The sequence below is a fragment of the Leopardus geoffroyi genome, chromosome B1 (genome assembly GCF_018350155.1).
Source record: "Leopardus geoffroyi isolate Oge1 chromosome B1, O.geoffroyi_Oge1_pat1.0, whole genome shotgun sequence".
NCBI lineage: Eukaryota > Metazoa > Chordata > Mammalia > Carnivora > Felidae > Leopardus > Leopardus geoffroyi.
This window is the reverse complement of record NC_059327.1, coordinates 91,322,482-91,334,684: the sequence shown is the minus strand read 5'-3', so window position 1 is coordinate 91,334,684 and position 12,203 is coordinate 91,322,482. Positions and strand designations below refer to the sequence as shown.

At 38.2% G+C, this 12,203-nt stretch overlaps 1 protein-coding gene across 1 annotated transcript; it reads right to left on the bottom strand.

The window, feature by feature from the left end:
- Positions 1 to 1,447: 1,447 nt before the first annotated feature.
- Positions 1,448 to 6,930, bottom strand: PABPC4L (poly(A) binding protein cytoplasmic 4 like). Its single transcript, XM_045467499.1, has 2 exons — positions 6,751 to 6,930; positions 1,448 to 6,051 (listed from the first exon to the last, which is right to left on the bottom strand). The coding sequence occupies exon 2, from the start codon at positions 5,996 to 5,998 to the stop codon at positions 4,886 to 4,888; it is 1,113 nt and encodes a 370-aa protein (XP_045323455.1). The 5' UTR covers positions 5,999 to 6,051; positions 6,751 to 6,930; the 3' UTR covers positions 1,448 to 4,885.
- Positions 6,931 to 12,203: the final 5,273 nt, after the last annotated feature.

Sequence of the window (12,203 nt, the reverse complement as noted above, 5' to 3'; positions counted from 1 at the left end):
GGTAGAAAAAAAAAATCACCTTTTTGACTCACATTGAAATTACTAGTAAGGACAAAATGGAATTTTAAGAACTGTTTGTAATCAAACAATTAAAGGAAAAAGAAAAAAATCAAATAAGTACTGAAATTCAAAATTAAATATAAATAATAAAAAATATTGAGGATTTAGTCGATACATACTCCTACATCCATTTCTACTCTTGGATCTTCCTGTCCTAACTGTAACTGTATTCTGGACAGAACTTGGAAAGTTGATTACTTCCTCAGTTCTAGTGGCAGATCTTGTTTAATCTTTACATCAGTAATGGACAATGAGAACTGAGGAGGAAAGTTGTTAAAAGGTTTCCCGGAAAGACACCACCTTCCGAATGTTGTGTCTCAGTAGGACAGGAATTCCTGCAGCCATCTTGACACTTCCTGATGGTAGAGCTAAGATGTAATGGGGGAAAAGCCAAGAGACTCCAAAGTGGTAACAGAAGTCTTAGTATACATGCCTGAAGATACTTTAACTCTGAATATTTTGTTAGGTAAGGTTTCCTTTTCTAGCGTGAGTTGGAATTTTCTGTTAGCTAAAGATACCATGAGGATATTTAATTTGTTCTACTCTTTAAAATGCAGATTTTTTTTTAAAAAAAAGCTTTTTTATGTACTGTTTTATCTACCAAAAAAGTTATACTATAGGAGGTATATTTTCTAAATACAAGTAATCTAATTAGAAATCCTCAATAGAGGATTTTTAGCTGAATTTTATTTTAGCAATTAAATGCAGAAGTGTTTTAAATATAGTCCATTATTCCTCATGGAAACTTGGTCTGTATTAGTGGTTCTTCTCAATCATGGTCCCATAATTATAAAAACTGTAGAAGTAGTATTAATTCATGTGGAGTTGGTCTTTTGAAACATGAAGTATGAGTGTCTTCATTTAAAAATGGAAGTTGTTTTCAGTTTACTCTTAAGAGAAACATATCTTTAGAAAATTAGAAATACTTAAAACTTAAATAAAACATCATTTAGACATGTCTTTACCATGAGAGATTAAACCTCATTTGACCTTTCCTCAATGGATTTATAAAAACTATTATGAACATAAATTTACCGATTCTAAACCACTTTAAAGTTTATTTTTACTAACTATAGATTTTCATTTAAAAACTTAAAAATATTTAAAAACTTAAAAATTTTATTTATTTATTTATTTTAATGTTTATTTATTCTTGAGAGAGAGAGGCAGAGAGACAGAGAGAGAGGCAGAGCGTGAGCAGGGGAGGGGCACAGAGAGAGGAAGACACAGAAAACTGAAGCAGGCTCCAGGCTCTGAACTATCAGCTCAGAGCCTGATGTGGGGCTCAAACCCACAAACCGTGAAGACCATGACCTGCCCTGAAGTTGGACGCTTAACCAGCTGAGCCACCCACCTGCCCCAAAATAATTTTAAATGTTTAAATAAATGTTAGAAGGCACATTTATTGAATTGGCTGTGCATGCAAGCAGGCATCCATACAACAAAGTTGGCAATGTGTGTATGGAGAGGGATGCAAGAATAGAGTTGCTCAAGGCACCTATAGAAATTAGCTCTTACTGGAATGCTTATCAGAAAAGTAAAGATTCTTATTTCTCAAGACACTTGGGCATAATAATTAAATTTTCTTCAAAGAATGAACTTACACTGCCAACTAGGATTACTCGATACTATCACACACACACACACACACACACGCACACAATTGAGAAAGCAAACATTTAAATAAATTAATCAGGAAAATCCACGGGATTATGTATTTTTGTGAGCTTAGTCATTTCTCACAGTAAATATTAAGAATAAGCAAATTCTCCTAAAATGGTAGAATATTGTGTCACGAAGCTACAGCTACAATTCATCCAGACATCTGATCTTATGTCCTATTAATTCCTTGTGCACATAGCAGAGAACTCAGTTCCCTGATATTATCTCAACAATCCATTTACAAGCATGATGAAATATTGTTCAAATATTTGAACACTTCGATAGACTGGATTATCCAGAAAGAGATGTCAAGGCTTGACACGCCCACTACACTTCCCAGCCCTGTTGCCTAGTCTCCTTCTCAGTAACGCTGTGCTTTTGAAGTAAATACCTCACACGGTGATTCACAGGCCCAGTGAATTACAGTAGGTATGAGTGTCACAGAGATTCTTACAGAAGGTAGGTATTGACCAAACATATTAATAAAGGTTGAAAAGGAAGACAATTTTAAAGGATTTACTATAGGCTGTTGATAAAATACTCCACAGACAAAAGTTGTGCTTAGAAATTGTTGAGAATATAAAACTCTGAAAGTAACAGAAGATAACACCAATTAATTGTGTGTGTGTGTGTCTGCATGTATATTTGAATGGTTCAAAGTGTTTTGAATCATGACATCAAAGCCATCTAAGTAAAAGACTAAAAAATCTGAGTTAAAAATTTAACTTTGGAATGACCCTCAAGACTACAAAGTGGAAATATCAGGGGAAAACAGTCTAACATTTTGTCCTTAATATGTAAAGAAATGTCATAAATCCACACAAATGAAAAACAACCCAAAAGAAAAACAAACTAAAATCATGAAACATTAGTTCACAAATATGAAAACGCATATGGCCAACAGATAGAAGAAATGCTGTTTAACTTTTGTATAATAAAAAAAAAAAGTAACCATGAAATATTCTGCTTTATGCATCATGTTGAATTAGATAACAACTTAAACATAATCCCTTGTTCTTGGGGAATATGGAAATGGACAATCCTCCACACTGATAATGGAAATGGCACAAATTTTCAGGAGAACATTTGGGCAATATTCATCAAAGTGATTTTAAAAATTGCTCACCTTTTAAACATTAATTCCAATGAACTACATATTTTTGTAAGAAAATAATTGGATATATCAGCATACATAAATTTGCAAGGATGTTGATCTCCAAGCTGTCTATGACAGAAAAAAAAAGGGGGGGGGGCATAGGAAACAATGTAACAATCTTGATACAAGTGTTTCAAGAGGAAATTCATTATATTATGGTACAAACATTGAAGGAACAAAACTCATTAAAATTATAATGCAGATAATTATTTGTGGATATGCAAGTTGACTATGGCATACTGTAAAATAAAGAAAATAATTTATAGAAGTTATAATATGATTCTTTTTTTGTTAAAGTATCTATGTGTATTGTATAAAATTTGGGAAGATAATGCAACAAATTTTAACAGAAGATTTGTCTGCATAATGGTATCATATGTTGCTGTAAATTTTTTCGTTTTCCATAATTTTTTCATTGTTTAAAAGAGACTTTTAATTTAGAAAATGTGCCAGAATAAACATATAGTTATATGAAAATAAACAGAAACAGATTTTCTCATTCTCTCATAGCTAAAGTATTGCCAAAGAAAATATTTTAATATATCTTTTGTATTGATAATATAAGAAATGGAAGATTTGAATATATGGTTACAGGAAACCACTAAGCAGATAAAAAAAATAAAATAAAATAAAACAGCAACAACAAGAACAACAAACCTATTCTCCAGACACCTTTGGTAAAACAGAATTTTAAAAGTAATTATTCAAATGTAAATAAATAACTCTTGTCTCGGTTTCCAAGGTGGATTTCAAATGGCACATGATAAAAATCAATATAATAAAGCCCTTTTTAAAAAAGTATAAAACAAAGTTGAATAATATAGATCAAAGGTAGGAGAGAAAGAGAGACCTGGAAATGGGACCAAAATAAAAATTTTACTAGAAAATAGGTAAATTGATGAAATCTCAATTTGTCAGAAAATCAGTGAGCTTCTGATAAATCAAGGCTAAAACTGAATGTTAATTCAGTAGCACTCACAGTCTAATAAAAAGAGACATGAGTTAATAGAAACAAAGAAACATACTTTCTGAACCCTGAGATAATATCATTACATCGACCAATATAAAATATAGATTGAGAAACATTTGTTAAGAAGAATTTCTATGTTCTCTATATAGGACTTTGATTAATATTGGTGCCTGGCAAAAAGTTAAGGCATAATCCTAAACTGTACAAATAGGAAGAGAATTAAGATAAAGCTTACTTTTTGTCACCTTAATTGATACAAGGATATAACATAAGGAATGTTGAAGTTAAAGTTTTACCACTCAAGTCCCAATTTTGATAATCAACAAGTCCCTGAACTATAGCCTACCAATGGAAAGAACAGCAAAATATCCTATCAATCAGATTTGTAGGCAACATTAAAAAACTCCATCATTAATTTCAGCCATCAGAAAAACAATCATATCTGTATATACATTGAAAAGAAACTGAACTACTTCCTAGTATGTTAAACATTAATTCAGAATGAAATTACATACTGAATTTACACTAGCAATTCTTAAACCTTTGGTTTCTTTTAAAAAGTTGAAATGAGAAATTAGAAAATTTCTGTTTGTAAAAATAAATCACTTTGTGATTCTTAGGTATAAGAACTATTTTTAGCATATTTTCACAGAAGAAATTAAAGCTAGGAATATTATTAAAATAAGAAAGAAAATATGATATGAACTCAAATAATTACCTCACTGCAGATGGTTCAAAATGTAATAAAAATATATCTAATTATTCTTATTGCTATGAATACTAAATCAAAATCAGAATAATACACAATATTATAATTAGAAGATGGGCCCCTGTGAAATGAATCAAGCTTCCGAGATTCATTTATTTTTCCACCAAAGAAAAAATAGCTTCATATACAAAACCTTTTATCACAAAGTTTACTAAATCAAGGGACCATCAGCTGGGATTTGAAATGTTCCTGAGGCTAATTCAGGCAGAGATCACTGTCATTCCCAAGGCTGCTGCAAACACGGGCTGCCGTGGTAAGTGTTTCTCTCCTAGGGCTTCTGGGCCAGGGCAATGTAGAGTGGCTTGGAGCCCAAGATACGGCCATTCATCTCAGCCATTGCTTTAGTGGCCTCCTCAGGAGAGGAGAAGCAGATCAAGCCAAACCCTTTGCTTCGCCCTTCTTCCCGCATTATCTTGACTCTGCTAATTGATCCAAATGAAGAAAATTCCCTCCACAGTTTCTCATCATCAATGGTGTCATCGAGATTCTTAATATAGAGCTTCATGCCTTGGCACCTCCGAAATCTTTCCTGTTTCAGCTGCTCAAACACTTGCTTTAACTCGGCCTGTCGCTCGGATTTCTTTTGCGCCCGGCCTACAAAAAGCAGCTGTCCGTTTATATCCTTTCCATTCATTTCTTCAACGGCCTTTTTGGCAGCCTCATGGCTATCAAAACTCACAAAGCCAAAGCCTTTGGATTTCCCACTGGAATCTGTCATCACCTTCACACTCAGGGTTTTACCATATTTACTGAAAACTTCCTTCAGTCTCTCATCATCCATGTCATCTCCAAAGTTTTTGATGTAAACATTGGTGAATTCATTGGCCTTGTTGCGGAGCTCGGCTTCCCGATCTTTACGGTTTTTGAATCTGCCGACAAACAGCCTGCAGTCCTTAAGCAGAGCCCCATTCATCTCCTCGATGGCCCTGTCGGCTGCGATCTGGTTCTGAAAGTGCACAAATGCATAGCCCCTAGATCCTTGGTCATCACTCATCACCTTGGAGGAAAGGATCTTCCCAAAGGCTGAAAAATGTTCATAGAGGGTTTTGTTATCAATGGATCTGTCCAGATTCTTGATGAACACGTTCCCGATGCCCGACTTCCTTAAGTAGGCATCGCGCTGAGACCACATGAGGCGGATGGGTTTGCCCTTTATCGTGTCAAAGTTCATCGTGTCCAGGGCCCTCTGGGCATCGGCCAGCTTCAGGAAGTTCACGTAGGCATAGCCCAGAGAGCGGCGGGTGACCAGGTCCCTGCAGATGCGGATGGACAGCACAGGCCCCACGGTGCTGAACTTTTTGAACAGCAAGTCCTCGGTGACATCTGCGTGGAGGTCACCCACGTACAGCGACGCCTGGCGGTACTTCGCTGCCACATTCATCTCCTTGCTCCTCCCCACCGCGAGCCTGTCCCGAGGAGCTCTCAGTGCGATTCCTGCAGGAGGGGTCACCAGGACACGGTTTGGGCCTGGCTCGTGCGTGGTGGCCCCAGGATCACCGCTTAGAGGCTGTGAGATGGTGTTCAGGTACAGTTCCACCAGGTTAAGAGCAACAGCCTCATCAAAAAGCACCCCCCCCCACCCCGGCCCAGCCCCGCAACCAATTCGGCTCTATTTGGAAGATGGCAACAGAATTCTGAGCTCTCCAAGAAAGGCTGATAGAACCAGACGCGTCTTGCCCACCAATGTGTGAGAGATCTTCAAGGGGGTGGGCTGGCCCCCAATCTGAGCGTTTTCTACAGACACTCGGGTTGCTGGTTTCTGAATAAAAAATAGGCCTCGCTCAGGCTGCTATAAAGTTACAGCCTCCGGGGGAAGAACTCCACAAGTGGCGCTGGAGGCGGCTGCCCGGGGCCGCGGAGCGTGGGCGGAGGGCGCGGGGCCGCGGCGAGACCCGAACCCCCCGAACCGCCCGGGGCGGGGGGGGGGGGGTAGCGAGTCCTGCAAGCGCCGCCGCCGAGGCGCGGCGGGGGCCAAAGCGGGCTGCGGGCGCCCTGGCAAAAACCCCGGCCGCTCTCGGAACCGCAGACCCGGCGCGGCGCCCGGGGATGGGCGGGTGGGGGGGGAGGGGAAGCAGACAGACCGACGGACGCGGCCCAGCAAGGCTGCGGCCCGAGCAGGGGCTGGGGGCTCACCCGGGCTGCGGCCGGCGGGGGGCGGGCTGGCGGCTGGCGGGAAACCCGGAACTCGCGCGCTGAACTTCCCGCGCACCCGCTGCCAAGTGGGATGTTTTCTTTTTAATATTTTTTGAGAATGTTTGTCTTCCCCCCGCCCCTCTCACACATTTCCCACCTCCCTCGGACAGTTGCGCGGAGAAGCAGGAGGCGGTGACTGGGGTGGAGAGAGGCTGACTAGGGGAGTGGCCCTAATAAACCCACCCGCCTGCGGGGCTGTGCACGGGTCTGACTGAAGGAGCTTTTTTCCGACTGTGGATCGGGGCTGGTCACTTCCTCGCTGAAAACCCTCCAGTGGCTTCCTTTGACTCTTGGATGAGGCCCAACATCCTCACCTTGTTGTACGAAGTTGAAGTTCTGCAGTATCAGTTCCAGTCTCAACTTGCTCGGTTTCCCTTAATAAAATCCATGGCATGACTTTTTTTTTTTTCTTTTCTTTTTTCTTTTTCTTCCCCAGGGCCACCTTTACAAAAATGTGCTTCTCAACCATCAGTTTAAATGCTCTCTGCAAATAGAAATTTTCCTTAAGTGGCTTCTGAAAGTTTGTATTTTGCTCCTAGAAACTTACACTACATTGCACTTTCATAGCGTTTGTTTAATTACAATCTAATGTGATTCCATGATGGTAGGGGCCATGCCCATTTTATTCCTAGTCCAATTACGGGACTTTCAGAAATGGGATGCTCAATATTTATTAAATGAATTGATTGCAGGGAACGGATGTGATATTTAACCTGAGGCCGGTGTTCATGCGCAGAGACATGAAGGTGGTGTCCCTTGCCTCAGAGAGTGTTGGAAGGCTTGGATGAATGAATGTATCTGGAAATGTCTAGCACAGTATCTGACAGTAATAGCTTTTCAGTAGCATCGATTTTGTTTACCGTAGCTTTACATAAATTGCTTAACATCATTCTCATAAAACCTTAAAATTTGCATCCTAACATATCTTAGGGATAGTCACCTGAAAAACTGAGTTGGGTGGACCACTTTATATAAGGCTAATTTAGTGCTTTTCAAACTTTAATGGGCATAGGAATCACCTGGGGATTTCGTTTGAATGCAGATTCTGATGTAGCAACTTGGAATGGACTGGAAATTCTACCTTTCTAAAAAGCTCCTGAGTGATGCAAATTCTGTTGGTCTGTGAACAATGCTAAATAACAAGACTTGAAGCTAAATTAGTGAGTCTAAATCTTTTCTAATGGTGACATTTTTCTAAAGTAAGAACTCCAAAAAATATATTTCTCTTTCAGAAGATAATGACACTCTAGCAGTCAGTAATATATTATTTTAAAAAACCCCACTAAAATTAGAGTGGGATTTTCATTATCAAATCCAAATTGCTTTTAACATATCTAAAATGGAATAATAGGTCCATGATTCTTCCCAAATTAATCCTGATTAATGGTTACTGTTTGTGAAATTTATCACTTGTTGTTCCTGTAAAATCATTAGTTCAAATAAGTAAGTAATCTTTTCTTCAACCATATCTTCAAGGCTACAATTTAAAAAAGGAAGAGTGGCACCCACTCACTCAGTGAGTGGCTCAGTTGGTTAAGCAACTGACTCCATTTCTGCTGAGGTCATGATCTCATGGTCCTAAGGTGAAGCCCTATGCGGGCTCTGTGCCGATTGTGGAACCTGCTTGAGATTCTCTCTGCCTCTCTTCTGCTCGTGCATCAGCATGCACCCTTTCTTTCTCAAAATAAATAAATAAAACAAATTTTTTTTTTTAAACAAGGAAGAAAGACCACTCATGTAGTTGGTAGATACATCAATGGATAGCAGCAACATTCCAGTACATGCTTTAAAAATTCAGACACTGTTTGGCATTGTATAGCATAAATAAAAGCGACCATCATATTCACTATTATCACTTTTTTAAAAAGTTTATTTATTTTGAGAGAGAGGAAGAGAGCACATGCACGTGAGCAGGGGAGGGATAGAGAGAGTCAGGGAGAGAGAAAATCCCAAGCAGGCTGTATGCTATCTATGCAGAACCCCAATCATGCTCCGGCTCACCAACTGTGAGATCATGACTGGAGCCAAAGCCAAGAATCAGATGCCTAAACAACTGTACCACACAGGCACCCCAATGTTATCACTTTCTTTATAAAAAAAAAAAGAAAAAGAAAAAGAAAGTTCTTACGTTTGTATTTCCTGTGAATTTTGTCACAAGACATTTTATTTCTAGGAAAACTGTCTAAGATCATATTAGGTCTTTGTATAATTGTGATTCAACTATATAGCAAGATACCAAAATATTTCAAGAACTCATGAGATTTTCATTTCACTTTATGTGATCTTCACTCAACATACTGTGAAACGGGAGGAAAAGTTTCCAAATTCAGAAGTTAGTCTTACATTATTGACTCCAATCGTCTTATGTGCAGCAGATACCAAGCTCAATTTGTTACATTACCACTAATCATAATCCTTTCTATTTATTCTATGTATTACACTGTTTTTATTTTTATGTTATAACCAAGCAAGAATTTTTAAGCATCTATGGGTCTTTCCTCTCTTTAATTCTCTAAATCTCTCTCTCTCTCTCTCTTTTTTTTTTTGTTAGTTGTGTTCATTCACTAATTTCTTAATTTGGGTGGTCTTTCCATTTACCCTGTTTTTCCATTCCAGTTGCCATGGTCTTTGCCCCATTTCATTGTGTATTATTGCATTCGTTTTATTCATTCATCCTCTTTTGCCTAGATGCCAGTCTGTCTATATGCCAGTCCATCTTGCCTTTTGCTGCCGGAATTAATTTTGCTAAGATTCCTTCCACAAGATTTTAGTGAAAAATAACAAATGGCTTCCAAAACTTTGCAAAATCAATCCTATCAGAGCTGCATACATCTTTTGTCAAGCTAACCCTTCATTTGTTTTATATGCACATGCAGTTCTTTGATTATCCAAATTCTGTCATTCTTCAGCTCTGTTTGCGCCCATATTTTTTTTTTCTCTCAATAGCCCAGCTGACCGGCACTGATTACTTCTCCTTTTGTGAAACGATTTATTTAACATATTCATTGTGTATATGAAACTAATTTTGGCATGAGTTCATTGGCTTTGATGAACCTGGACTTAAAATTGATATCACCCATGATGTTGTCTTATGCTTTTCTTAGCCAATTGTTACAGCTGTGTATATTGTGGACTTGAATGTCCTCTTCCTCAAATATTCTGAACATATTTCATTTAAGTGCCCCTTTTTTGCCTCATTTTGAAGTAAGTTATAATTTTGTCTATGTTTCTTTTCGCTCACTTGTCTCTTCAATGTACAGATTTGTTATGTGGGTGGCTCACAGAATTAAGCGGGAATAAGATGCTACTTTGCTTAAATGACAGGAAAACTGTTAGTGTTTCTATTCACTGATATTCATGTCAAAGCAGGTCGTTGCTTACTTTGGTATTTATTGTGTAGAAATGAATAAATAGCGGGGCACCTGGGTGGCTCACTCAATTAAGCATCCAACTCTTGATTTCAGCTCAGGTCGTGATCTCATGGTCTAGTGAATTTGAGCCGGGCTCTGTGTTGACCCTGCAGAACCTGCTTGGGTTTCTCCCTCTCTTTCTCTCTCTCTCTCTCTCTCTCTCTCTCCCCACCCCCCCTTCTCCCGCTCGCACTCTCTCTGTTTCTCTCAAAATAAATAAACTTGGAAAAAAAGAAATGAATAAATAGCTATTTTGAGTATTATAATGCATTTTAAAATAGAAAGCAGTTGCACTAATTAGACCAAAGTAATTTCTGACACCTACATGAATCATTGCTCTGATGTAGTCAACTATTAATAAAATTTTCTTTATTTTTGCTCAAAGTGATCTTTATTGTCTTAATTGAAAGTAATTACATGAGTAAAACTTGCTTACATTATACTCTGAAAGTGCCATGTTTAATATTTAGTCCAAAGTACATTGTATCTTTCAGATTATTTGAGTTCAATTTACTTGACAGTTATGTTCTCTTTTCAGTTTTAATTGCTTTCTCATTTATTTTATTTTATTTTTTACCCAAATGTAGTGTTAACTTCTTTAGCATGAGGTATGTGATTTAAATATCAGAGTTAGCCTTGTCCATATGGGACATTTGAAATGTCACACACAATAACTAATGTATGATTACTAGTAAATCTTGATTAGAAGTTCAATCCAATCCAAAATATCACTTACTACTAAAAACATCAGGCATCATTGCAATTAAAACTGAATAAGACAGCATCTTTCTGCAAGAGTCTCATTGGTTTTATTAGGAAAAAACAACAACAACAATTTCAAACAATGTAGAACTGGGGCATCTGGGTGGCCCAATCAGTTAAGTGTCCGAGTTCGGCTGAGATCTTGATCTCACGATTTGTAGATTTCAGCCCCCGTCTCGGTCTCTGTGCTGTTAGCTAGAAGCCTGGAGCCTGCTTCAGATTCTGTATCTCCTTCTCTCTCTGCTCCTCCCCTACTCGTGCTCTGTCTCTGTCTCTCAAAAATGAATAAAGGTTAAAAAAATTTAAAAAAATAAAACAATGTAAAATCAATCATCTACAAAAGGTAAAATAGAAATTTAGCACAGAAGATATATGAATAATTCTGCCTATAACGATTAAAAAAGCCTTTGCAGAGAAAATGGTGCTAAAGAAGATTTGGGGTCTTTTTGTGAACTCCAGGAAGATTTAGGTATAAGTAAAGTTAATATCAACCAGTAGCCACTTAATATTGCTGGAATACTAAGTGTGAAGAAGGAAGTGGCAGGAATTGAGGCAAGAGAAGACAAGGGCAATAAACCAGAGTTCTTCACATGCCTAGCTATGACACAGGCTTCATTCTAAATGAGAGCTGTTGGAATGATTGATGGAAGAATGTGTTTATACTATGTTTCAAAAAGGTAATGTGAAGGTAATATGAAAGACGTGGAGTCATGGAAACAGGAAGCAGAAATAATGTAAAGATGTGTAATCATGAACCATTTTGAATATGAACATGCATTTTAAAATAAAACTCTGTTATACTAATTAGACCAAAGCACTTTCTGAAGTTTTCATGAATCACTGCCTGAGGTAGGTGACCATTGGTAAAATAGTTCTAAAAATGAGAATATGGTAGTTATTAAGACACAACTTGTGGTAAGAACATTTATTTTTTTATGTTTATTTATTTTTGAGAGAGAGAGACAGAGCACAAGAGGGGGAGGGGCAGAGAGAAAGGGAAACACAGAATCTGAAACAGGCTCCAGGCTCTGAGCTGTCAGCACAGAGCCCGATGCAGGGCTCGAACTCACAAGCTGTGAGATCATGACCTGAGCCGAAGCCAGACACTTAACTGACTGAGCCACCCAGGCACCCCCGTGGTGAAAACATTTAGATTTGTAATCTGATTGCCCTCAGAGCGTGCCCAAACACCTTTAATTTTGTGACTGTGCCTTCCCTACT

What these genes read in the sequence shown, in the direction of transcription:
- PABPC4L (XM_045467499.1), bottom strand. Translation starts at nt 5,998, where the DNA reads ATGAATGTGGCAGCGAAGTACCGCCAGGCGTCGCTGTACGTGGGTGAC.